Source organism: Gallus gallus, chromosome 9 (genome assembly GCF_016699485.2).
Source record: "Gallus gallus isolate bGalGal1 chromosome 9, bGalGal1.mat.broiler.GRCg7b, whole genome shotgun sequence".
NCBI lineage: Eukaryota > Metazoa > Chordata > Aves > Galliformes > Phasianidae > Gallus > Gallus gallus.
The window spans coordinates 18,927,668-18,955,523 of record NC_052540.1 but is presented as its reverse complement, the minus strand read 5'-3'; the positions used below and the strand labels follow the sequence as shown (position 1 = coordinate 18,955,523).

The 27,856-nt window shown below is 37.4% G+C and overlaps 1 protein-coding gene across 7 annotated transcripts; it reads left to right on the top strand.

The window, feature by feature from the left end:
- ECT2 (epithelial cell transforming 2) lies at window positions 1–27,125 on the top strand. Of its 7 annotated transcripts, none has more exons than XM_015291706.4 (25): window positions 1–57; window positions 1,900–2,054; window positions 3,017–3,096; window positions 3,221–3,313; window positions 4,239–4,421; window positions 4,960–5,049; window positions 6,042–6,149; window positions 6,926–6,999; window positions 7,113–7,243; window positions 8,102–8,217; window positions 8,396–8,458; window positions 8,820–9,042; window positions 10,370–10,506; window positions 11,147–11,266; window positions 11,707–11,775; window positions 12,730–12,840; window positions 13,774–13,870; window positions 14,624–14,705; window positions 15,766–15,844; window positions 16,034–16,153; window positions 17,502–17,640; window positions 19,143–19,297; window positions 20,921–21,028; window positions 22,162–22,308; window positions 25,566–27,125. In XM_015291706.4, exons 2-25 carry the CDS (start codon window positions 1,925–1,927, stop codon window positions 25,653–25,655), a joined length of 2,745 nt encoding a protein of 914 aa, XP_015147192.1. In that variant the 5' UTR covers window positions 1–57; window positions 1,900–1,924; the 3' UTR covers window positions 25,656–27,125. The 7 variants fall into 7 exon arrangements, with proteins under 7 accessions (XP_015147192.1, XP_040562009.1, XP_004943527.1 ...); XM_004943470.5 differs by having other exon boundaries at window positions 42–68; XM_004943469.5 differs by having other exon boundaries at window positions 42–74.
- The last annotated feature ends 731 nt before the right edge of the window (window positions 27,126–27,856 follow it).

Here is a 27,856-nt window from a genome sequence, read left to right as displayed (position 1 = left end):
GCGGCGGCTCGCTTTTTGAATTGGTGACGGCGGCTGGTGATGGTGGTGGTTGTTGCGGTTGGTGGCAGGTGGCGGTGAGAGGGAGCCGGGCATGGGCGGGTTGGGGGGGAGTGCGGAGCGATGTGGCCGGGTCGGGCTCGGAGCTAAACCGAGCCCAAGGAGGGGCAGCTCCGGGTGCGGGCAGCGTGGGGCGTAAGAAGGCCCGGGGTCGCCTGCGGGGCAGCGTCCGCCCGAGGCGGAAGGGAGGCCCGGCCCACTGGCACCTGCCGGCCCGTGAGCTCTGGAGCAGCTGGTGGCGTCACCCCGCCTTCTGACTGTATCTGCCCTGTGCCTCCCGGGGAGAGCTGCTAACGGGTAGCTTTGGTGACATCTCCTCTTTTAAGGCTTGTTCTAGGGTGCAGGTATCTTGTAACTTTCAGGCTTTCCCCGAGCGATAGGGAGGTCGTCTGTAATCGTTTTTAGGTTTGCTTTAGTTTTGTAGTGACATCGTCAGGTCTCTTGTTCCCTCTTATGTACGGGATCCTGCTATGTGCACGTCTTCTGTGTGTGCTGTTTGTTCTCTTCTGTGCCTTGGCACTGCCAGTGTGTGGCTCTGTCGGCTAGCTTTGCTGTGTTATTGACTAATCTGAGGCTGTTATAACAGAGCTTAAAGCATCCAAAATGAAAGCACATGAATAAATAAACTAGGAAAGCCATCTAGAAAATCAGTGCCCAACTGAAGTATGGGTTACTTTGTAACATGCAACCGGGTTCTCTGGGAGTGTGTATTTGCTGATTTGTTTCTATGTATAACTATAGCGCTGGGACAGGAGTCATGTCAGTGATAATATCTGAATTTGTGAAGAAATCTGTAGGGCTTTAAATTAACAGTAGACTTAACTGGACACTTTTTGATCCAACTCTGCAGATAAGTAGCTGTTTTTTCTTTCTATGTTGCTGTCATGCCAGTACATATACTTCACTTGTCTTCCAGTTTTTACTTTCCCGTGGGATTGGGTAGGCATTGCACAACTCGTGCTGCTCTCAAGTTTTGCTACTTCACGAATTCTCTTTCAAGCAGTGCTTTAATGTGTCTTTTGGCAACTGCTATTTTTTAATGGGCACTTATAAATGCAGGAGCACTTCTTCAGTTAAAGTGATACAGAGGGTTGTTATACTACAGCAGTTAGGTTACAGGGCTTATTCTAGGTAATTCTTGATATTGCTTCGTAAACACTTATGTTAACGTAACTGATGAATCAGAGGAAATGTATACTTCTTGCATCATGCAGGAAAGAAGATGCACTGTCTCACAGACAGGTATCTTAGAACATATTTTCAGGTTCAAGATTCAGGTAGATACCTGTGCAGAAAGAAAGAATTAAGACCTATGCTCTTCCAGTTTATCTCCTTAATGAACAAGGAGGGATGGACATCTATCTGTGAGAAGACGGAAGGCATCTAATGATGGATACTTCTACAGTACTGTAATAATGTAGGACAATAGCCTCAATTGTGTGGTTAGCTTTATATACATGCTTAATAGCTTTGTACAGGCTTTGATTCATTCTGAGAAACCTGATTTCACTTTGCTTGCAAACTGCTGGTTCTTCTTTCTGGTTGCTTGTTTTTAATGTGACAGAAGTAATTCAGTTCATGTGAAAACTCAAAGCTTAGCAACATACTTTCTGTACTCTTACTCTTTTGCTGGTGTTTCACTATTTCCATAATAGACTTACGGACAATCCTTTTTACCAGTTCTGTGATTAATATTCTTCTGTAACTGTTCTGTCAGTGTGAGTGGGATTTTCATGCGCAAACTTTTTAGAAGTCTAAAGTTACTTCTGACAGCCTTAGTCATAGGGTTCATTAAGGAGCTTCTTAGCAACTGTAGCTTAAATGAGCACATCTATCTTTTAGCTGTTGAAGAAGGAAAGAAGTAACCATGGCTGACAGCAGTACGCTGGTGTCTGAAAGCGGGAGGAGCCTCTTGGCTGATTCTTCTGTTCTTGATTCAAAAGTTGTAGAAAACTCCAAAGAGAATGTGTTTCCTGGATCTGTTGTGGATGTTGAAGGTGATGTAAGAAGTCTAAGACCAACATTTTACAATGACTGATTACTTTGTGGATGTTAAGTTTTGGAAAGCTTGAATTGCTGTGCTGAACCGCAGAGTTATGCGTAGTGCAGCCAAAAGGGTGTTGGTTTGGGATCCTTCCACTGGCAAAGGAGCGGTCTTAATTTTAAACTCATTTTGTTATCAAAATTTTGGCTTGTAGCCATGGAATTAAATGGGCCTTCTGGCTAATGTATTGAAAGATGCTTCTATGGAATAATTTTAAGTGATAAACTGATGCAAGTGTTTGGAAACTGCAGTTGCTCTGTTGTGCAGGATTACAAGTAGCCCTTAAACTCAAGACTATTAATCTTTTTGAAATTTATTTAGTTTATTAACTAATCCTAAGATGCCAGCAACCAAAACCCAACAGAAAACACACTAAGGCATTTCTGTTTGCCTGCAAAACAGTCAGTCTTCTTGAGCAAATGACTGTTGGAGGCAATGCTTGCCCCTTCTTCCTTTCATTTCGAAAGCTTATTGATACATGAACAAAAAAAGAGCAAGATATCTAATTTTGCTTCTCGTATTCCCTTGTGAAACTGATTAGTTATTAGGAAATAGTGAGCCTTGTTAGCTGGGAGCATAGAAGCTAGCAAAGGTACCATCTGTCTATCTTCCAGCAAGTCTTGCTATCCAGTTCTATTACAAGTATCAAGTCAATTTTACTTTGATTCTATGGTTGTGAATTAAAGGATACTTTTTGTACCATATACTAGAAGTCTATGCTGTATGGTCAGTTGAGCATGTTTTAATGCAGGGACAGTCTTCTTGAGGCAACACTTATTTTCAGGATTGTTCCTGGTAAATAAACTGTCTTGAAAAGGTTATAGTCTGCTTCTTCTAGATGTTATCGCTTGATTTAGAATTAGCATGGGTTTTTCTATTGAAATATGGATGTTATCCTTGTTTCCCTATAAACAGAAGAAATGCCTCAAATAGAAACGAGAGTGGTTTTGGTTCAGGAAGCAGGGAAGCGTGAGGAGCTTCTGAAAGCCTTGGAGGTATGTGTGTCTGAGGTTGTTTTCTTGCTTTTCTTAACAAAAAAAAAAGTACTGAAATGAGATGTCGTTTTTCAGACTTCTGCTAACCAATGTGGTTCTGTACTAAAGTTCTCCTCTTCCACAGACCATTAGGATAATGGAAGTGCCAGTTATTAAGATAAAGGAAACTAGCCCTGGTAAATCTGAAGAAAAACTAATAAAAAGTATTGTTCATATGGTATGTCATGCAATTAAGCACGTGTGATTGCATGCAGCATGTTGCACTTCACTGGGACTGAAATGTGTGGACTCTTCTAATCTATGTTAATTGGGATAATGGTCACATGTGATGCAGATGTTTTGGTGGTATCACTTGCAGCTCTTCAATCTTCTCAAAACTTTCTCTAACTTCAAACATCTGTCAAGGAAGCAATATCTGCAGCTCTTCAGTAGCTGTTTTCTAGAGGGGTGAGAAATCAGTGGAGGCATCCAAATGCATGCTTACTCAGCTAACACAAGTTTTTGCTATGAACTGCCTTCATGATTGGCTAACTGTCTTATTTTTCACTTGAAGGCTGTGTTTAACCTTAAGAGGTGATTCTCTGTTTCTTGATATTAAAAAACCAAAACCCTAGGAAATAAAATCTGGAACTAGTGATTGATAGGCAATGTTATTACATCTTTAGAAATATCAAGCAACAAACTTAACTGACTTCTGTTTTTTTGGTTTTTTTAAGATCATATGCAGCATAGAGCTAGCTGTTACAAGCTGAGTGTTGCTTTTTAATTGCATCCAGAAGCGCCTTAAACTATTGTGACTGTCTAAAGGGAGACATTTCATTTTGCTTCTCTTTTTCTCCCTGTCTGTAGTTATTTGCCAGTGCTATTTTGTCACTGTGAACTGATAAGTAAAACTACTTAAGTAATTACTTTTTTTTTTCTTCAGAGGCAAGAATTGCTTTAAGAATTTCTTTGTGCAGTTCATAGCTATTCTTATGCTAGAAAACAATGTTTCTCATCCAGCTTTTGTCACTGTTTTTAATAGTATGTCTGTCAAAGTCTGAATTGTACGCTTTCCTGGTGGTCGAAAATAAAAATTAATTTTGATACTAATCCAAGCATGTTGCTTGAATAACATTCTGCCTCTTCCTGTCCTGCTTAAGGAAATTAAAGTTCCCTACATAAAGACGAATACAATAGAAGAGCTTGGAGACTGTGATTCCCCAGAATTTGAGTCTGTCTTCGTTGTAACAGACTTCCAAGGTTCCATCTTTAACAACCTCTGCAAAGCAGACTGTCGTGTCATTGGGCCACCAGTAGTACTGCACTGTGCACAAAAAGGAGAGGTAAGTGCTGCTTATGAGATCAGCTGGGTAGTTCTCTCATGCAGTGAGTTGTAAGTATGAAGTGTTCAAAACAATCTCCTTTGCTTTGTGAATCACAAACATTGTCATGATGATACTTCTGAGAGAAGTAAACTTCTGAGTATCAGATTAGATTACTGCATCTAATGAGAAAGCATGGCCAGACAGTGGTAAGATCACAACTACTGCAGCAGCTGTGGGGTTATGCCATTATGAAAGACAGCATACAAGTATGTACCAGTAGACACTTATTTTCAAAAGTCCTCACTTAAAGGAAGGTAGTTTGGGGAAAAGAAAATGTGTGAAGTTGAAAGTTTTCCAATTTCCTTTGGAATTTGGAAGTTCTCTGGTTAGTTTATCATTATTGCTAGATCTGAAGCTGATGCAGAACTCAACATGCAGGCTTAGACTAGCGTTTCATATGCCTTAATATTAGGAATAACTATTATATTAAGAATATTGCTTCTATTAAAATATGTATTATACTTTTAACTGATGAGCCAACTTCATCTTGTTTCAGCCTTTACCTTTCTCATGTCGTCCACTGTACTGCGCAAGTATGTTGAACTTGGTACTCTGCTTTACAGGATTCAGGAAGAAAGATGAATTAGTAAGAATTTTTTTTCTTCTCCCCTTTGGATAGGTAAAGCTATGTTAAGTGTGATTTTTATAATGCTCTTCTGCTCTATCACCTGTAGGATTTAACCATGACTAGAAGTTCTACATCAGGAATGAGCTGCTTTGTTCTTCTGTTGCTCATCCAAAGGCAATGATATGAATGGATAGTAGCAAGACTTTATTAGATTAACTTTTTATTGGAATGATATAATAAGTGCTACTGAGTTGTAGCTGTTTAAATGCTTGTGGATTCAGGCTTTTTGATAAGATCTTATTTACCCAATAACATTCTGGTATTTTTATAAGAAGTAGTGTGGTCAGGTAAAGCTTTTCAATACTATTCAGAGCACCTGATGTTATTGTATCTTGCTGTCATGCTATTAAGACTTGAGTCTTGACCTAACTAAACATTAGGTGGTCTTGTACTCCAGTGCTTTACCTTCTCGGTAATGCAATTGGTGTCTAATATTCCTGTTGAATGACTGGCAGTCAGTAGTTTGATTTTTGGACTAAATAAAAGTATATAAATCCTTTACTTGCTCTTAGAGCTAGCGATGTTTGGTAGTCTAGATGCAGACTGGACAACTTGCCATTTTTTATGTAAATTCTGGTAGCTGTCCCTTCAGGTAGAACTGACTCGGTCAGCGAGGATAACATGCTTCAAATTTATTTCATGTGAAATGATGAAGGCATTATGCATGATGTTGATCACCGGTATACTGATGGCTTGAAGTCTTTGTCAAGCTACATAACAAGGATCTCTAAAATAATTAAAAGAAGTAAAGGAAGGGGAGATGGAAACAGGTAGCTCTTGTATCAACTATAGCTTAAAAACAAGGAGAACAAACTGGAGCATTTCTAGTCTTAGCTGTTTAATGTAACCTTCTATCACTTGTTTTGTAAATTCTTCTTGTACCTTTCTCACTCTGCAATGTGTTATTTCAAAAGATTGACTGTAAGCTTATTTTTTTCTTTATTTTGCAGGTTAAGCTGGTGACCTTAGTTCATCATATGGGTGGAATTATTCGAAAGGACTTCAACTCAAAAGTTACGCATCTGGTGGCTAATTCAACACATGGAGATAAATTCAGAGTATGTAAGCTTGAATGATACTTCATGAGAACTTTCTGAATTTCCCTCTTGTAACAAATTCCTTAAACTTTATTTCAGCTTGTAAGTTACAAGCTTTTTTTCTCTGTACCACCAACAATGATTTGTAATTGCAAGTTCATCCCCATCTGCTGTTGATCTTGGATACCCATTCTCTTAGAGATCTAAATAATTCCATGAATGCAGAGTTTTTCTTTGTAGTAGACAAGTTCTGTAATTAACAGGAACCAAAATGTTAAGGTAATGTCATTGCTTAAACATCGACCAAATTGTTATTATGATGTGCTTGACCTACTTTCTATCTCTAGTCAAACAGTTTTCTTTTGTTGTTTTTTTTTGCCACCTGAATGGGAAATGTTTGGTAACTTTGCAGTCTCCTGACTAGTTGCTTCCTATTTAGTACAAGCAGACTGAGATGTTCATCTTCCTAAAAAGTATAGGAAGCAGGAAAAAGATTCTGTATTTCACTGAAACTGTGAATTGATTTTGGTTTTTTGTGCTTGTGACAAAGAATATTGGACTAACAATGCACTTTTAAGTAAATATCAAAGTAGCTATTGGTCCTGTCTCCTAGTCACTGAAGAGATGCATCTTAACTTCTAGGTTTTGCTGTCAGATAATTTTTGAAGGAATAGGTTAACTTTTTTTTTTCCAGTACGTGTCTTGACAAGTAAAAGCTATGTGTGAATTTTTCTTGGCATGGAAGGAACTTAAATAGAAAACTATTTGTTGCAGTTTATGCACTTCTTGTTTTGTAGATTGCTGTGAGTCTTGGTACTCCTATCATGAAAGCTGAGTGGATATATAAGGCTTGGGAGAAAAGGAATGAAATGTAGGTATTTACTTTCCTTCAGCCCTGAACTTATGTCCTGTTCACTTGTAGTATTGTGAGTTTAAGTAGTGTTGTAGTACTGATTTAGTGACTTTTGTGCACCCTTTTTCTAGTGACTTCTGTGCAGCTGATGATGATGTTAGAAATCAGTTCAAAGTTCCTCCCTTCCAGGACTGCTTGCTAAGTTTCCTTGGATTCTCCGATGAAGAGAAAGCAAACATGGAAGAAATGACAGAAATGCAAGGTTATTGTTTGTAAATGCTTACCTTTCAAATGAATGGGGCTTATAGCTGGTAAAGATTTCACTGAAGCAAAATCCTGGATCATGAATCCTAAAGCATTAATGAAGAATCTTCAACATGGAAAGCTCTAAATTGATTTTTAGATGTCTTAAGTTCTTACAGCTGCTGAAGACTTTAAGACTGATTGAAACTAGGTCATCTTAAAAGAAATTACAGGATGCTTGAAAATATCCTAGGGAATTTTCGACTTTGGTATGAAACATTACTGGTAAAACGCTTGCTAGGAGATGTTTGAGTTTTTTGGTAGTGTAGAGTTACGTTAAGAGTTGCATGAACAGTCATGAGGTAATGGATAACTGTGTTTCTGGTCTTGTGTTGTTAGAGCATGTATGCAATAGAACTACAGAAGTAGGAATGCAACAAGCTTGTAATAGCAAATTGTCCTCACAACATGCAAGTTGGCTGCTTTTTTTTCTTTTTCCCTGACCTTTTTTCTCTAAAGATTTTTATAAGAATATTCACAGGCTAGAACCTCTGTGTCACACAGAGTATACCTGCCTTGTTCTACAAATAAGGAAGAAAAGCTTTTCAATAAAGTATAATATTAATTTCCAGGGAGGTTTAAATGCTCTCTGAGCTATGCCTTCTCTCAACATTTTCTATATGTACTTTACTACAGTTTGCTGCTGCTTATTTCCTAGGAGCTGTCTGCTGCTGGTAACACATGGGGTATTTTGCAAGTTCTTTTCTCCTTGACTTTTCTGACCTTTATACTAGGTGCTCTAAAACTATCAAGCAAATAACTTCTAACAATATAATTCTGTCTTGCAATTTACCTTTTTGTTTTCTTATTTCTATAGGAGGATGTTATTTACCAGTTGGTGATGAAAGGTGTACACACTTAGTGGTTGAGGAAAGTACAGTAAAAGAGATTCCATTTGAACCTTTAAAGAAACTCTATATTGTAAAGCAAGAGGTTAGTGCTTCCAAGTTCTTGAAGGAATACTTGTATGTACTGCTCCATATGCGAGACTCATTTTCTTTAGCTTAAGCTACTTGTTTGCATTCAGCATGCAAATTGTCTTAATACTACATACATTACTTTGAACATTTTAAACTTTGTGATTTTAATGTGTGGTTTCCTTATTCTTCAGTGGTTCTGGGGAAGCATTCAAATGGATGCCAGAGCTGGAGAGTCCATGTATTTATTTGAGAAGGTGTGTATTATGTGAATGAGTTCAGCACAACTTGTACTTGGTTGTGAAATTAGTATGTGTAATTATATGTGTGGGGCCAGAAATTAATATTTTTTTTAAGCAGCATTTAAATCCCAGTATTGAATTGTAAGTTTACCTCTAGAGTATTGATTTGAGAAGCCCTTTTGTTTCCTGAAAGCTGAACCTAGTTTTACTAAAAAAAAAAAAAAAACCTATTTTTTTACAAAATAAAAACAGGGCTTTGTCTGGTTTTCTTGAGGGGGGGAAAAAATGTTTTGTGTGCTCATCTGACCTATCTTTGCCCTGAGTTGTGCTGGAAACAGCAAGTAAAAAGACTAAACTGAACTTTCTTTCTCTGCAGTCAGAGAGTCCTGGCCTCAAAAAGTCTGTGTCACAGCTTTCTCTGAGTACTCCAAACAGCAATCGTAAAAGACGTCGTTTGAAAGAGACTCTTGCACAGCTGACTAGAGAAACAGACATGTCACCTTTTCCTCCTCGGAAGCGCCCATCAGCTGAACACTCGCTTTCTCTTGGGTCCTTGTTGGACATTTCTAACACTCCAGAATCAAGCACTACGAATGGAGGTATAGCTAAAAACCTTCATTTGGGTGCACTTGCAGTATTTAAGATTTTTGTGTGTACAAGTGATAACGGTAGTGACGGAGAAGCCTTTCAATATTTGCTACAGGTTTCCTGAGTAATTCCAGACATTCTCCTTGAAGTGTGTGGAATGCAGGGTCAAAGTGAGGCATTCCAATAGAGGCCAGGCTGCTTCCTTTCATCACAGTTAGCATATTCAACAGTACGTACAGAGAGGAGTTACTGGTGCTCTTAAGAAAGAGAACTTTAAAACACTGTAAAAATATTATATCTTTCCTGTATATAGGAGGAAATGGTTTTAAACAAAGAGGGTAGATTTAGATTAGATACTAAGAAGGGATTGTTCCCTATAGGTATAGTAAGACACTAGAACATGCTGTCCAGAGAAGTCAGGGATGCCCCATCCCTGGAGTTGTTCAAGGTCAGGTTGGATGGGGCTTTGGGCAACCTTGTGTGTCCCTGGATCTTTTAAGGTCTTTTCCATTCTAAACCATTCTAAATCATGTAAGCAATTTGAAAGAGGCACAGCCTTTAGTCGTAACTCAGAAGGGATCTGAGAAACAAGCTCATTCTCAATGACCAGATTTCCTAGATAATGCTAGAACTCTTGTAACCCCTCGTACAGAATCTTCTTCTAATGCAACATCAGTGGACAGTTTCAGGAAACAATGAAAACAATAGATATAGCACTTATTTAATAGGTGCTGTGATTATAATGGACTTTGACATCAGAATAAGTGTGTACAGGTCTCTGCTGTCCAGTACATATGCAGGTATTTAAAAACAGTGGACTGTTCCAGGTTAACTTTACTTTTAAGAAAAATTACCCTCTTTTCTCATCTGTCGTTTTCCACTTGCACCAGTCATCTGCCTACTGTGAAATGCTGCAGGTTTTGCTTGTAAAGACTGATCTTATTCAATGGTTTTGGGCTGCATATATAGTGCAAAGATGGTAGGCACCTGAAAGACTTGTTGATGTAGCAAAGCAAAATTAGAAAAATGTAACTCCCATGTGTAAATGTTCAGTGCTCAGCCTTCAATTGGTACTAGGCATAAGAGGGTTGAGTCACTGACCAGTCTGTAAATGGCTTACTAGTGTTTTAATAGTCTAAGACTAATTCTGAGGAATAGCACGTTTCTATTAGTCTGCAGTAGGACTAATAAAGTCATTTTTAGGAAGAGCTCTGACTAAATAAATAGCCTTTTTTAATTCCCTTGAATTCTGAAAGTTTCCCTCTTGGAGGGTGACCTTTTCAGGAACTCTAATTTATTATAGAACTCTGTTTTCTTTTGGAAATATCTTTTAATCAGAAACGCCGAAATCTTGTGCAAGGCCATCGAAAAACTCCACTCCTCTTCCAGTAAAGCAGTCTGCAAGATGGCAGGTTGCAAAGGAATTATATCAGACAGAAAGTAACTACGTTGATATTCTTACAACAATTATTCAGGTAAGCTGGTATTACAGCAAGTACAATTCAATTGTGATAAGACACCTGGTGTGTAGGTAAGTGACTTGTGGTCTTTGGGCTTTTCAGAACTTGGAGCAATAAAGGTGTGTGAGGGATGATGTATACATACTCACACACTTTAATATTCAAGACGTTGTTAATTATGAAATCTGGAAGTCATAAACAAACTGCAGATCTCAGATTACAAGTTAGTTGATATGAAAATATTAAACTTTAAGAAAATAGGCTCTTCATGACTTTGGCTTTTAAGATATTAGGGCATAGAGGTAGAAAAAAACACCAACACTGTTTGCTATTGCAAGAAGAGCAGAATAGCAAGCAGTTCACAGGAAGAGCTTCACTTCCTAGGAAGTTTGCTTCTGCTGTGGCTGATTGTCATTCCTGAAGAATGTGTGTGAGTAGAGGAGAAGATAAAAGGGTTATTGTTTAGTAATGTTAACTAACCTAGCATTTGCATCTGGAAACCACTCTTCCATAATCTGTTCTTGTTAAATGGGAACAAGATGCATCAAGATTGTAAGTGTAGGAAAGTATGATCTGGAAGAAAACACCATTGTTTTCATAATTATTTCTTACACAATGCATGGAAGATGTAATGATTCTTTGTCTAATACATCAGTTATTTCAAGTTCCATTGGAGAAGGAAGGACAACTTGGAGGACCCATACTTGCACAGGAAGAGATTAAGACTATATTTGGCAGCATTCCAGATATTCTTGATGTACACACTAAAATCAAGGTAAACTGTAACTTCCCCCTACAGAGGAAGATATGATGCAAACTTGAAATTCTTTCTGCTTGTGTTAAGTCATAGCTACTGAGTGGATACAGATTCATTAGGGTGGATTAAGTGCAAATCTGAAATCTACTTTTAAGAACTTCATTTATAAATTGAGTACCTGAATTCTGAGTGTTGTACTTAACTAATACTGCCATTCATGATCTGTACTCAAAATCACTGAGGTACAGCAGTTGTCTGTTTTTGCTCAACTTTGGTGTAATGAAGATAAGTAGCAGAAACAAATGGAGACTAGTGGTGAAACCTTTCAGTTCACAGGGAATCCTGAACTTCAGCTGTACTGTCTTGTCCCTGTTACTAGGTGACAGTAAATAAGCTTGATCCTTATCAAGCTGATACGTGCATAACAGCTTTCTTTCACTCTTCTCAACCTAATCTAGGAAGACCTGGAAGATCTTATGGTGAATTGGACTGAAAGCAAAAGTATTGGCAATATCTTTCTTAAATATGTAAGTTTCTGGTTTTTATGCATTAGAACTATTATGAGCTATTACTTTACAAATAACCCACTGTAGGATCTAGCAAACATAAGCAAAACAGTACTGAGTAAGCAAGAACACTGACTGGTATCACTGTATCTTCTGTTTAGACTTCTTAGCTGAGTTAAGTGATATACTTCGTGTAAGTAATCCCTGTCAAGATTAAGAGTATGCATCTGTCTGTTTGCATTATGGATTAAAACTTCAAATAGGTGTAATTAAAAACAGCCTTCAATCTGCAATGCTACAGATATTTTTCTACTTAAATGATGGAAGGAACTCTTTCTGAAATCTTCTGCCTCCTTTCAATAATATGGAATTAGGAAGTTAACTTTTTGAAGGCACTTGCACTTTTCCTTGAAGACTTAAAATGTGTAAATAATGACTGCTTATTTTTCACAAGTACATAATGTACAGAACATGAAAGCTAGGTCTGGGACTGCAGTACTTTTTAACATAGCAAGCCTGCTACTTATCTTGTGCTTTTGCTGTCTTAATCATGCTGAGGCAAAGAATGTTTTGTATTCAAAAGCTCTTGATCTGAGGTATTGCTTATGGTTATTTAATGTCTTTTTTTTTTCCTAAAAGTGATTGCACATGCTGTAGAAAATATCTAAAATTTCCAAAACTTTCACCAAAAGTATCTTGTTAGATAAGAATCTCCAACTTGAGAGAGCTGCTTGGTGGCTTCTAGGATTGTCACATTTGTGTTTGATCTTGGAGAGCAGTCTATATTTCATAAGCAGCCTTGAATCTTGAATATTTGGCATGCAAAAATGTCCGAACTTGTTACGTGAGCATGCACAGGTTTACAATGCTTTATTCTCCATTAAAATGTGCCTTTGAGCAGCTCAGGGTGTATGGACATATGTGCAATGCTATGTCATATGTAAAGCAGAGCTCTAACAGTTGTTTATTTTTTAGTCAAAAGACTTGTTGAAAACATATCCACCATTTGTGAACTTCTTTGAAATGAGCAAGGAAACTATTACTAGATGTGAAAAACAGAAGCCAAGGTTTCATGCCTTCCTGAAGGTAAGTGTTTTGCTCAGAGTTGTGCAAACTTGGCAACTATCACCAAGTAAACTATTTAGTGCAGTTGATGGAAAAACTTGAAATTTTGAAAATTTGAAGGAATGTGGAATGCTTCTTCGTGAGACAGAAATAGGAAGGATTTGAGCTACAATCCTTTAAGCTCCTCATGAGACTATTTACTGAGAGGTCTGGGTTCCTTGTCTGTTGCAGCTTCTAAGCTAGTTTGATTATATGCTGAAAAAGTTATTTATCTCTTAAATACATACTTTTTCTCTTTATTGATCCCCTTCCTGGTGTTAAGGACTTGTGAGTTAAAAGCTATTTTGGGAATGCTCTTGGTAACTGTGAAGTTTCAAAGAGGTAGAATGTCTCACTATTCCTCTGGCTAATGAGAAGGAGCATAAGTGAGGATTTAAGAGAAGACTATCTTCAAAGAAAAAGTTGTCTGTAGAGGAATCTTTATACTCCCAAGGTTCTAGATAAACCTATATAGCTGACTTAGTTCAGTGTAGCTTTAAATCTTCTGCATCTAACAAGCATATATCAAAAAAAAAAAAAAACCAACCCAAAACACTCAAGCTAAAAGATCTCAGCTCTTGTTTTCTGAGATATTAGGGACTGTTTCTGCGTATTAATAATTAAATGATGGGGAAATGATAAAGAATGCAACCAGCTGTCCCGTGTCTCACTGTGCCTTAGGATCCGGAACAAAGTCTGAGAAGTTTATAATATGGACAGTTGAATCATTCTGAGAAGATAAGTGATAAACAACAACTAGATTTGAATGTCTTCTAACGTGATCTCTTAATGACTGTGTACCTGCGTTGAAAGACTCTGGGAAACTTCTACTACAATGCTAGCCTTGGAGAGGAGACCACTTCTCTTTTAATGGGAGAAATAAGAATTATTTCCTTTTCTCCCCTTTTCTTCTAGATAAACCAAGCTAAACCAGAATGTGGTCGTCAGAGCCTAGCTGAGCTACTTATCCGTCCTGTTCAAAGGTTGCCGAGTGTTGTACTGCTACTAAATGGTAATCTAGTGGCTTTTGTATGTTTGGCTGAGGTATTTAAAACCAAGATAATGCTGCTTTTGGCGTGATTGAGAGTGGCTTTTCTCACATGAAGCATACTTGTTTCTGAGAGTTAAGCATACCTAATGGCAATCAGCAAGACCAATTACTGCAGAAAACATAGTTTAAGAAAAAATTCACTCATGTACTTCAGATACATAACAGCTAGAAAAGCTTGTTCTGAAAACAGTTTTGTTGTCTTAAGTACAAGTATAACTGAGGTTCAAATGAGAGAGCAATTCATATCAGCAAGGCTACAGCTTCATGTGTTTTTCAAGATCACCCACTTACTGTAACAAAGATAAAATCTAAGTTAGATCTATGTGAGTTAACGTTGTCTTGACAGACCACATCAACTTCTTAAGGCATGAATCTGAATAATTAATAAAGCACGTATGTAGTCCTTGTAAAACTGGCTATTAATGGTAGTAATGTAAGCTTAACATGTGATTAAAAATGCGATTGCATTTGGAAACTGAAGGTGAGTACCATATGTCAACATAAATACAGTGGTGCGTAGGTTACACAGGTGTTCAACTACAGTTGAAAACTGAAGGCTGTTTTTAGCAGGCTGCAGTGGTAGGTAGTTCATGGGGATGAAATGGTATGAAATTGCTCTAACAAAAAAAAAATCAAATTGTCTTCCTACTTCTTTTCAAATTCTCGACATTTTATTCTTAAGGGTCTGAAAACTTGCAATGTTTTGAATTGTAGATCTTAAGAAGCATACAGCAGAAGACAACCCAGATAAAATCATTCTAGAGAGAGCTATTGAATCATTAAAGGAAGTGATGACGTAAGTGAAATTCGTTCCATAAAACTGTTAGATGTATAGGTCTATTCATTTCTTTTAAATTGTCTTAACTTAAAGCATATTGCTACCATATGCTTTGTCTCCATTTAAGTGTATGTAATATGCATTCCTTAGGAGGTGGTGATTACCATGATTGCTGAAGGATTCTTCACCTGAAGAATGAGTGGAGGGGAAACAAGCTATCAAATACTTAAAACTAATCTGTGGTTTCTCAGATCAGTTTCCCTTCTGCCACGGCCATAATTCTGTCATCCTGTGCCAGAACCCTTGATGTCCTTGAGAACCTTCTTTTGTTACCCAGTGCTTCTGTCTGAATGGCTGCTGACTCCCTACCTGTGTATGAAACTGAACCTTTTGATTCTTTTGTTCTGTCTGCTCTGTTCTAGTTATTTCTGTCCCCTATAGAGTGGAATAGATGTGGGGGGATAGGTAGCATCTTTTAAGTCTTGGGTATATATAAATTTCCATTGAAAGGTTGTGTAGTATTGGTGGTGGAAGGTTAGTCTGTGTTGTGGTCCTGTATTAGCTATTGATGGCACTATTTTGCAAGTTTAAAGCTGAAGCTGTTCAGATTATAAGGTTCACCTCTTCTGAAGCGTAGCACGTGTCTCCAGCAATGAGACTTTATGTATTTACTTGAGCAAATGCTTGTAACTTTTAATGTGTAATTACTCTGGCATTTGACTTCTGGTGAACTGTAGTGTTGACTTGGGGTGGTGGTAAGAGACCTGTAGAATGCAGCGTATGAGAATTCGTCTCTGGTTCCTCATCTTGGGGTAGGAAGGGAAACTGTGCAATAACTGAATGCTGTGTCAGCTAATAGAACAATATTCTTGTCATGTTATAGTTCTGAAGTTTCATATATGCATGCTTAGCATATGGTGCTTGGACATATGAGTAAATGTACTTTACTTCGGTATGTCCAAGTGCTACTATGTAAACTTCCTGAATGTTCACTTCATTATTTTTGTCTTAAATGCAGTGAAATCATTTACAGTTGCTTGATATTGAAGATAAATGTAATATAATGTGCTTTCCTCAGACATATTAACGAAGACAAGAGGAAAACAGAGGCACAGAGGCAGTTCTTTGATGTTGTTTATGAAGTTGATGGATGTCCAGTAAGTAATTTTTCTGAAGCTGCAGACCTGTAAAAATAATTGCTTGCTTTCTTGCTCCCTCTGCAAAAATATGTGAGGTTAAAATGCAGTGGTACTGTTTTAAACAGATTTCCGGTGTTAAGTTGTAAGCAAGTAGTAATCCAGTCCTCGAATTAAATGCTTAATGAGCTTTTTGCTTCTGTCTCATAGGCCAATCTCTTGTCCTCTCACCGAAGCTTAGTTCAGCGTTTGGAAACTGTTGCACTTGGTGATGACCTCTGTGACAGGGGAGAACAGGTCACACTCTTTCTGTTTAATGACTGCTTAGAGGTAAGACTACTATATGAATACTTCTAATGAATTATAAAATGCTTGACACTGTGAATATAAAGAAGAAAAACTTAAACTTTGAAGCAGAATCAAGTCACAGACTTTAAGTCACAGAATTAAGAATTAAGTCACAGACAGCTGGTAGTTCAACACATCCTGATGTTACCTTTTTGGTAGGTACTGTATATATATCTTATAGCCCAATTACAAAGTTGATATTAAAGAGCAGTGAAGGGCATTTTGCGCCTTGGAAAAGCAATTAACAATTCTATATGGGAATAAGACCAATATATCTAACACATTTTGAAAACTAGCATCATAAATGACTGATACTTGTCCTGTCACTCACTGAAATTTTTTCATTATTACATGCAGTAATATCAAATAATATTACAGTATTCTTCTAGCATTTCTGCATTGTATGCCAATATCTGTAGTCCTCTGAGAAATAAGAATTTCTGCTTTTTTTTCTGTTTAAAGGAGAATGCGTAATTCTCAACATATTTAATTACGTACCTGCATAGCACTTTAAATAGTACTAAGGGATGAAAAAGTGCTGGAGTCTGGCTCAGCGGGCTGTTGGCCTGTTTAAAGTTTAATTGTATTTAATGTGAATAAATATACCTCTGAGATAGGGCTGTCTGTGTTTTGACCAACAAGGAAAACAAATCCACGTATCATATACCTAGGCTAATATTGTGTTAAGAAGATGCATGATGAAAAGTAATTTACCTAGGTGTAAAGCTGATTTAGTTTCACTACTTGTGAAGGAAGGAAAAGAAAATGAAAACAAGCCAAGAACCTTAATTAAAAGTATTTCTTCTATAAAATAAAAACTACCGAAGTTACCTCTGTTTTCAATGTAAAGTTAAACATACCTCCACTGTTGAAACCTACTCCATGACTACATGGATGAGTAACAGCAAGTGATACTCTTAGGACAGAATTCAGCACAGTCTGATTTGATTTACAATATAGGCATTGTCTTCAGTGTTTAAACCTAGACTGACTTGTAGTAGGTTTCCAAGTGCCTTTGCTTGTTCTTCAGGGTAGAATTGAGACTTGTAATACAAAGCTGCTTTCCCTCTTTATTTTTTCTAGAGTTGAGGGTATTGCTGCTAAGTAACAAGTATTCTTGGCTACTTGAACTATCTATAAGCATCTCTTATCTCAAATTCACTGAATACTTCTGTCATACAGTAATGTAGTTCTTTAAAATACTCCAAAGTGTATTTCTCTATAGCAAGGCTTTATTTTCATACCTGTATTTTAGAAGGTAAGAATACAGAGGGCAAATAAAACAGCAATATACTTGCTAACTTTAACCTGTCTTTTTATTTAACTGCAGATTGCAAGGAAGCGTCACAAAGTCATTGGTGCTTTCAAGAGTCCTCATGGCCACACAAGACCTCCTGCTTCTCTTAAGCATGTTGTACTCATGCCTCTCTCCCAGATCAAAAAAGTCCTGGACATCAGGGAGACAGAAGGTCTGTATGATCTAAAATGCTCCAACAGCAATGAAAACTCCCTTTTAAAGGATGATGGTTTTCTCATTGTGAGACAGAATGTCAGTGCATATTTGTTGTATGACAAGTTAGGTATGAGATTCTAGTATAAGCTTCTGTTTGAAGCTGTCTGCAAGCTTGAAAATTTCTTGTATTGGCATCTCTTGGCTTTTCAAGACTCACTGTGGGCCGATTTGACAGAGCTATTAGGTGGCATTAGGAACCGTTAGTTAACCAAATAACAGTATGACTTAAAGCCGTGCATTTGACAGCTCTGAAACTCAAAGCAAAAACAAACAAACAGAACCCAAACTACAAATAACAGATGAGACTTCAGTCCAAAGCAGAGACAAAAGCTTTTATTATGAAACTAAATATTGTGTAAACAGTGATAATGATGCCCAAGGAGCTATGCTTAGCCTATTAAGAAAAAAGACTTAAATGACTTAATTTCTGTGGCTGCTTTGCCATACTGAGGCCATAGAGGTTTCACTAAAGTAATGCATTACTAGAGCAGCAAGACCTCTGCTACAAATAGTATTCCAACCTTGCTAGTGACTTCTAAGTAAAACTAGGTTCAACATCTGTACCCTAGAAAGATAAATTTGATATTTCACTTGGGGTGATGGTATGAATGTTAGAATTGTTCTGGTTTCTTCTCTAAAGCACCTGTATGTAGAAACTTAATGAAAAATAGGAATAGCAAAGCAGGTAGATAGTAAACATGTTGCTTAACTGCTGAAAACTACCTACAGAAAGTTAGTGTATGTCTTCTCTTAAGAGGTTTTTCTTTATTGATGTTATGATACCTAGGTTTATTTAGGGACTTGCATAAATGCCTCCCATCAGACAAGCGTACTGTTTAATATTTGTTAAGAACTTCAGTATACTACTTAGAAGAGGTCAGCTACTCTGAATTAGAAGATGCTGTTTTTAGAATTGTTGTTTCTTTCCTTAACTGTGTTTAGCATGCTTGGGTTGAATATCCTCTGAAGTATCAGTAATGGATTTGTTTTCTGCTCTTAAGTGAGCAGTGTTGGTCAAGTCTAAAACTTCTTTAACTACAGCACTTGAATGTCATTTATTACTGACATCTCTTTTGCTTTCATTGCCTTACACAATAGGGTAAATGTTTTCGTTGTTCTGTGTCAACACTAAATGAGTTAAAGAATATTCACTGCTGTATCAGTAAAAATTAAATAGTCCAGACTACAGCGTGCAAACTATTTGGTGAATGAACTGGTTGCAGCCTTGAGACATGCAGACAGAACTCATAGCTCTTTTTGCGGGTGATTAAAGCAGCAGTTACACAAATAATAAATCTGTTGTACCAAGTTATATCACCTCTAAGCCTAACTCCTGGAAGCTGAAGGGTTAGCTCTAAAAGATTACTCCCATTATCTTTTGTGGTGGGAAGTTATGTGAAATAGTATTCTTTTGTCTTACCTCTGTCTTGTTTGTTTGTTCTTCTAAAACTTCTGTAGATTGCCACAAAGCTTTTGCCTTAGTTGTACGTCCACCCACAGAACACAACAACAAGCTACTCAGCTTCCAAATGACCAGTGAAGAACCTCCTAAAGAAGACTGGCTGAAAACATTGTGTCGACATGTAGCTAATACAATTTGTAAAGCAGATGCCGTAAGTACTCTGTGGCCATTTTGTCTGGAAATATTTTGCTCTGTTGGCTTGGAATACAGGAAGGTAAAGAACTTGTTAATAGTGGATATGCTCTAGGTGAAGTAGAGCAGAAATCCTTTGTGCTAGCATGTCGGCAAGTAAGTGGTTAAAAAGTGGAAGAGGAAGCAGCCTGGAAGTTAACTTCTGCAGAAGCTAATAAGTACATAAAACAAAGAATCACACCCTTCACCCAGCATAGATTAATTATAAATTATTTAAACTCCACACTGCTGATCTTCGGTAGGGCAAATATCAACCAGATGGTCTTCAGCTTGCTTCACTGTTTATCTACAATCTTAGCATTGTGAATTATATGTTGGTTTAACTCTTTATGTTAGGTTTAATCTTCGTTATATGCTTTATGTATGGGCATGAGAACATAAGAGACATGCATCTTCCTACAGACGTTCCTCCAACCTTAAAACAAGGAAATAAGGGAGATGCTGGCCTTCTTTTATCTTAAAATTTCAGTGTGTGTGATTTTCACAGCTGGAAACTATTAATTGGGAGCACAGATCCCCTTCAATTAGGGCAAAACTCTTTTGTCCAATGTTCTAACTGTCCCAGAATATATGTATATGTAATTCAAATTTGCTGAAAATTCATGCAGTATGTGAAGCAAAACCAGGTTGGTTTTGTTGGTAATGTTTTACGTTCTGCACTGTTTTCTTGCTGATTGTATTTGTGCTTTTTGAGTACTTTAGAACACGCTTGCATTAAAATGATATCTTCTGTCTTGCTTAGAATCTCATCTAGGAATGTTGGAATATGAAACTTGGCATTGTAGTTTCAAGTACGGAGCAGGCAAAGTACTAATTCAGATAGGTTAATTTACTTCAGTCTGTCTTAGTCTTAATTAGTCACCTGTATTCACTCTTGATTTTATGAAGTATAACAGGAAGGGGTGGAAATACTATTTAATAAAATAGAAAATTAATCTACATGTAACAAAATTAGCTCATCTTGCCCAAGACATTCAGAATCGTGCTGACAAATAGCAATCTATTATACTGAATACTATTAATTATAGTTTAGGTAATTATTGGTTTGCAGTGAGTACGTAACTTTTTTGCTCATGTAAGTGGCAAGCTGAATGTCAGTCTAAGGTTTCTCCGGATTTTCTGTAACTCTTAATACTATGTGACAATGAGATAGCATAGACTTGCCACATGGTGGCAGTAAAAAACTTTAACTGGGTTCTTAGGCAGTGGGAATAGCCCTAGACCTTGTTGTTTGGTATCCTTAAGGTTTTTCTTAAGAGTCTTTTGTGCCAGTGAAAGAAATAGGTATGTAGTTTGGAACTCCCCACGAATGCTTCAGACCTACTGCCTTTGCTTTGGTTAGCCCTGAACTTGAAACTGGATAAACAAACATGAAAGTAATGAAATCATTCTGTAACTGACTACTGGTGGTTAATATCATGCAACCGCTTCAACACAAATAGGTTTTTTTCCTCTGTATGTTAAGAAAAATACAGAGCAATATGGCTATTAAAAATCTCTAAACCTGACTTTGTGAATTAGAGGATGGTATTTTAATAAGTGCTTGTGTTTGTGAAACCACTAAGACTATTTTTCTCCATAGGAAAACCTTATTTATGCTGCTGATCCTGATTCAGTTGAAGTAAATACTAAAGATATGGACAGTACTTTAAGTAGAGCATCTAGGGCAATAAAGAAAACATCAAAAAAGGTAAGATACTGCAAAGACTGTGCTTTACAGCAGAACTCATTCTAGTCAGAATGGCATTAGTATTCCATTTCAGGTGCTTTGTAGAACTTATAGCAGTTGTAGGAAGAACTTAATCTCAGTGAAACTCTTAAGTTTTCTCCTTAAAGGCAGAAGGTAGGGAGTACTTGAGGGCTTTGATGAGGTAGTTTTGGGATATCTTCATTGGAGAATCTAAAGTATTGTAGTTATAAATATTATGTAGGTATTATTGATATCGTTGTAGAACTTTATTTAAAAGGTTCAAATGATTAAACTTTGGAGAAACAGACCTCAACTGTAACTGCTTTTAGAATATTGAATGGTATTGGCAGTTATCGAAGTTCAAATACCTTCAAAAGTGAGATGGGTGTTAAGTGTGCATGCTGTAATGCTAGACTTCAAAATTGCAAGGAAATAAGTGTTGAAGGCTGTTCTCTGCCTGTATATGCTTTATTTTGTATATAGCTTTAGCTGCTCTTAATTGATTGAAGTGTGCTTTGTGTTGCTGAGAGGGATTTCCTGGGAAGCAGGAGGAGGGCTGCCTGTCTGCCCTGTCACGTAGGTTGTGCTCTTGGTCTGGTACTGCTGAAGCCTGTGGAGTATGAGGGGGCTGACAGAGGGTGAAGCAGCAAGGAGGAATCCGTTCCTCATTCTTCTCAGTGGCCTTGATGCAGGCTTATTCTCATCAAGGTGATGCTGTTTCCTAGGAAAACTGTAGAGGATACTGTAGTTTAGAAGGTGCTGAAGACTGAACTGAAAGAATCTTAATGTAAGGGGACCTGACCTTTCAAAAAATGCAAGGAACGTGGGGAAGTCTAGTTGACCAGACCTTATTTTTGACTTTTCTCATCTCTTAATTTTTTTTCCAAATTGCCATTGTCAGGCAGAAAAGTGAGAATAGCACGGGCTATTAGGGGACTCCTTAAAGTCAGACCCACGTGCAAGTTGTCTTTTGTTTATTTGGTTTTAATTTTTTTCATGTGAGGAAGAGCTATTGTATACTTCTGGCTCAGAGCTTGTCCTACAGATGTTCAAAACTTGAATAGTAGCTTATTGTGGTAGCTATTACAGCCTGATCTTTGTCAGTGTATAACAGTGCTTGTCAAACTCCCCAGGTTACAAGAGCATTTTCTTTCTCAAAAACACCGAAGAGAGCTCTTCGAAGAGCTTTAATGTCACATAGTGCAACAGAAGGAAGAAGTCCCAACTCAGCTAATGAGAGTTACATAGGCAGCCGTCTGAATAGTACATCGTCATTAGCGGTAAGTTATTTAGCTGTGCTGGTCAAACAAGTAACCTTAGGATCACAGTCATTCTAATGTTCATCTTATAACCATTTCAAGATCTGCAGAGGAGAAAATTATTTTTATCTACGTTAATAGATGTGTTCTTTTCAGAGTGAAATTCTTCAGTGAGAAGGCTTGCTTACTGAAAACACAGGAAGATGTGCTAGTATGCAGTAGAACCTGGGAGTTGCTAATACATTTAAGCTGGTAACAAACTCTTGCTGGAATTGGAATACGCATCCTATTCTGAACAAGCAAGAAACTCCTGGCACTACTGTATGTTGGTTTGGGCTTTTTCATTTTGGACAAAACACAAATGAGATGTGGGCCCCTGAATAGTGTGGTGAGAGCATCAGTGGGCGTAGTAAAGTAATAGATATCCCATGAAACAAACTGGGAAGGAGATGTAGAGAGCTATAGATGTTGCAGCCTCAGAGCTTTTAAAAAGGCAAGTGAATTATCTGCTCATGTGTTTACAAAAACTTGGTGAAATAAAATTAGTCTGTGCTGCAACTCCTGCTATGCTTGGCTACCTATTGCAGCTCTCTTCTACTTCATTAGCTCAGACAATTTTCTAATGGAGTCTCCTATATTGTTCTAGATTTTGAGGTTTTTTCATCTTCTAGTTTTCTGAGTAAGTCTGTGCTGAGTGAACATTACTTCAAAGTCTGTAGCTTGTAGGACAGCTAGTCAAGAACAGGATTTCCTGTGTATCTTTCTACTACTGATTTGTATGTCAGAATCTTAATACAGAGATAATTCAGTATGTTTGAGTGGCCTTTAAATTGTACAACAAAGATTGCCATACTATCTGCCACATTAGATAGGCATGAAGAAATACAAATTAATGAGGGGAGGAAGTATGACAGTGAACTCCCTTGGTTTATAGGAAATTAACATAAAATCAGATTGGCTATAACCCAGTTCTGTGTAGTGATTTTCTTCCTTCAATTATGATTGCTTCAACAGTTGTTTTGGAATTCTAATATTCTGTCCTTATTTTGATGTAGCACTGTATCTCATTTCTCATGAAAATGCAAGTCATGCATTTTTCTTGTGTGTGTCTCTGTATATAATTTCTTCCCTATAATGACAGGAATTTAGTAGTAAAAAAAACTTGTTTCATTCTTTCCCTATAACTTTTGGACCTCAGAGTAAGCTGCAGCTTGGCAGCAGAGCCTGAGTTCTGTCTGATGTTATATAGGGTTTTTAATCCATCTCTTACCCTATAGAATTGGCACAAAGCTGTTTTGATTGAGTCATGGGGTTGAGTTGGAGATTCATCTTACATTTATTTTAATTCTAACATTAGTTTTATGTATTATATACAGTCCCTTCTAAGCATAATCCCCAAGAAATGGAGATAGGCTTTAGCATAGTGAGCAGTTCTGAAAGTGGGGGGGGGGGGGGGAACAGGGCTTGGATTCCAGCCTCTCAAAAAGATGGTAATATGGTTCTTGAGTAGCAAACTAAAGCTGTAGGAAATCTGTCTTGCGACCAATCAGGGAGTTGAATCTGTTATTGAAGCATTGTTTTAATTAAAATCCTGGCACTGCGTTCATGGGGGGCGGAATAGTGAAAAATCACTGAAGCTTAGATGTCTTCATGCTTGGACTAACTCTTGAACCCTTCCTAATTGTAGTTTGCTCATTCATTGTCTTCATGTAGCCTAAATGGATCTGTGAAATGTGTTGTTAATGTCCATTGCTCCGATTCTGTTAATTGGAACTCTCAAAATTCAAGGCCTCGACCTGTGCTGTGTCCTGACTCTCCAAATAGTCATCTATCAAGTGCTATAGAAGAAGAGAGAACCTCTTCCAATCTGGAGAGATTCAATGGTCGTGCTTTGGACAAATCATGTCCTATCCCTATTATTACTACCACTTGTGGTGCTGACGATAACAAGTGTGGTGCTGGAAAGTTATGTATGTCAAATCCTGACTGTTAATACCCACCTTGTATGAAGTAAGCATCCAATCCTGATTAAGACAAAATGGTACAGCTACCTAAAACCTAGAATCCACAAAGTTATAGACAGTATCGAGTTCTCCTTTGACTTCTTGTAATGCTCTGGGTTACTCAGCACTGACACATTGTGCTATTTCTGGTTTTGAATGCCAAGTTAATTCTTTCAGAGCTCCTTTTTAACTTTTAATTAAGAAAAGTTAGACCTAATTAAAACAATATTGAACAACTACTTGTTTCAATTTATTGTGTCCAGGCAGCAGTGTAGCTTGCCAGCCAGAGTCCTCAGGACTAGTATTATTACTACAGGGTGGCCTTGAATAGCTAGCTTTATCTGTGCTTTTAATTTTTTGTTCCCCATATGTAAATAAAAAAAAAAAGAAAAGCTATATAAAGAGAGGTTGAGGATTTAACTTTCAAATATTGCCTGTGGCTGCAAATAGAAGCCATGCTACCGACACGTTTCCTTAAGAAAAGAAAAGCATGCCTTTACCTGCCAAAGTATTGTTATTTAAAAGGTTCCTGAATTACATGGCTACAGCAAGCTACCTAACTACCATGACCATGTTGAAAAGCACGAGCAACAGAAGGTTGCCCGTGAAAGTACGTAAAGGACTACTGTAAAAACTGTAAGATCCAAGTTGATACAAAGAAGCAACTCTTAGTACGGTGTATTTATGCATGAGATTCACTGTAATTTCAAGTCCTTAAGTCCTAGTATTTCTACAACCAGAAAAATCAGATTTCTACCTACTTTGTGTATAAATATTTGCAGTTAAAGCAAGCTTTGACAAGTCGTTGCAATACAGTGTATCACTCTGTAGCCAAGAAAGTATGTGTTCAGTGACTGATTTGGGGCTTAAGCCTAGTAAGAACACAGAGAATTGTAGGGTATGAGGAGAGCTAAGTTTCTCCAAGGTTGTGATAATATCCTTCCTTACATTTGGAAGGAGGTGAGTAGTGCAAAAAGCGTGATGTGAAATGTTTGCTAATACTTGTTTAAAAGCCACTCTTCAAAAGCAAGTTCTTGCATTCTGAATTTCTGATCTAGTAACAAGTCTTTGTTCTTTGTGTACTGCTTGTTTGGTGCTGTTTAACTTGGCCATTCAAAATCTAGAAATATTGAATGATTAATTTAAAAAGCTGTCTGTCTTAAATATCTTCCTGACAGAAAGTGTAAGAAATCTATATATCAAGGCTGAGAAATGACTACTGAGCTACTGACATTGATTACTAAATGACTACTTTTTTTTCCCCTTCCTCAACAGGGCATTTCTTCTCCATCCTTGGTCAGCCTTCCCTCAATCTTTGAAAAGAGGAGTCACACGTTAAGTCGATCGACAACCCACTTGATATGAAGCAGACTTAAAGTACAGCGCGATCCTGTAGTGACTGACAAACAGCTGGCTGTTCAAATGACCTGTTACTGACATCAATGGTACCTTAGTCATTAGCGCTTAGCAATGAATAGCAAAATGTTAGATAACACTAAGTTAATCACAAAGGGGTTTCTAGTTGTACTGATGCGGATCAGGTAATCAGTGGAGTGAGTAACTTGGTCTTTGTTTAAGACCCACTATTCCCTTGCACAATTTTTTCACCAACATAATGGAAGCATTTTCTTTTACAGAAACTGTCCCCTTTAAACAACAAATTAGTTTTGAAATAAGGATGATGATCACATAACTTACTGCTGGTTTGAATGACTCCCATGCTTGCCTAACTTAATCAATTGGCTGAGCACTTTAATGTTCAAACTGTTGATTTCTTAAATGGAGATGCATTATGAAGTACCTGACCTTCTGAGTATGACTGCTTAACCTGTTGTACAGCTGCTTATTCCAGGTATTTTATAAGTGTAGCTGTTTATAAATAAGTGGGATTGAGTTTCTCTGATTATGATCTTCTGCAGCCTCACTGCAATACAGTGGTGTGTTGGTTTATTTGAACGGTAAGTTTAAAGGCTATGACTAGCTTTGTCCACCACAAATGATTAAAAGAAAAATGAATATGCTGAAGAGTTATGGCTTTCCCTTTTAGTTAGGGCTGTTTGAAAATAACAATAAAAAAACAAAACCTATGACATCCAAATGTTTGGTTAATAGCTCAATATTTAATGCATGAGATTACTGGTGTGACAAGGGCCCAGTTTGGGTGTGTTAAATTTCAGGCTTTTATTTGTCTTTCTCATGTGTTTCTGTCATCCTTCAAAGCTATACGTTCACTCCTTTCGTAGCCTCTCAGTCAGTATGACCCAATGCTCTCTCAGGAACCATTTAAATATGTATATTTCTGCATTTCTTTAATGGTTTAGTAATGGTTTAACCATCTGTCTGTATTAGGAGTTCTCAACTTCTGGCTTCTTAACCACCAGTGTCCTGTCTTGTCTATATGTAATTAGTGACGTTTCTGAATCTGTCAGACTAAACTGCTTTTATATTTCGTACCAATCCAAGCAATGTAAATAAACTGTTTAAAATAAAATTCTGTATGGCTTTGCTAAGCAGGCTTTTATGGAAGTCCACTCTGTCATTTTGCACAAAAACACTGAGTTGGGTTCCACTCTATAAATGTACTCTGATTAACTATAATAGCTATTTTTAATAAAATATGGAGCTGGGTAGGCCTCGGTCTGCCAGAACTGAATCTTTTTATTTCCTTAATGTTTGCCATTCTACCTTGTTTCAGTGGGTGTGTGTGTATATATATCCATGGGTGCTTTGGCCTTATTCAAAGCAAGCATCTGAACTAAATGTGCACTGGACTTGATGTAATAAAGTATCTCTAGGAAAGAAACCATGCAATAAATCCTATGTTAAGAATATCAACCACAGGTTTGGCTTTCTTTTGTTGTTGTCTTCGCAAGGGCATCTTCAGCCTGGTAAATGGCAGATAAACAAGTTGTTGCAAAATTTCTTCTCTGACTTTCTACAGTACTGTTTTTGACAATATAGCTGTAGAAGCAGCTTTGTCATAAGGTCTACTTTTGCCTTGTGGAACTTCATACAATCAGTGTGTGAATGCAGGAGCTGGTGCTGTGAAATACCTAAACTAAACAGCCTCCTGCCTCCACAGACTGCTATAATTTCAAAATGAAATGCTCAGCATTGTTATAAAGACATCTGCACTCGTTCATAACCCAGGAATGAAACGAGGACTTGAGAAAGTGAAGTACTTGATTGTGGTGCAGCCTCTGCACAGGCTCAAAGAAGAGAATTAAGTCAACCAGATCCCTTTCACGTAAGGGTCAGTCTGCAGCTTTAATTCTGGTTCTTGTCTACAAAAAACAGAACTTGCTGTCATCTTTATATATATATATATATATATATATATATATATATATATATATGCACATCTGTATTACATGCAGAGCAAGGTGCTCTGGATTTTGTATGATGTGCACATTTCTGTAACTTCTGCTGTTCGCTAGGCTGTGAATTGAGGAAAATGGAAAAATGGTTTTCCTTGGTTTCTTGTAATTCCTTCTCTCGTCCCTCTTTTCTCTCTTTTTTTTTTCTTTTTTAAGAAAAAGAAAGCTGAGGTAACTAGCTGTCCTACT

Coding starts and splice junctions, on each gene's coding strand:
- ECT2 (XM_015291706.4), top strand. CDS start 1,925: ATGGCTGACAGCAGTACGCTGGTGTCTGAAAGCGGGAGGAGCCTCTTG. Junction 6,150..6,925: donor CACATGGAGATAAATTCAGA/GTATGTAAGCTT, acceptor CTTGTTTTGTAG/ATTGCTGTGAGTCTTGGTAC. Junction 11,267..11,706: donor ATGTACACACTAAAATCAAG/GTAAACTGTAAC, acceptor AACCTAATCTAG/GAAGACCTGGAAGATCTTAT.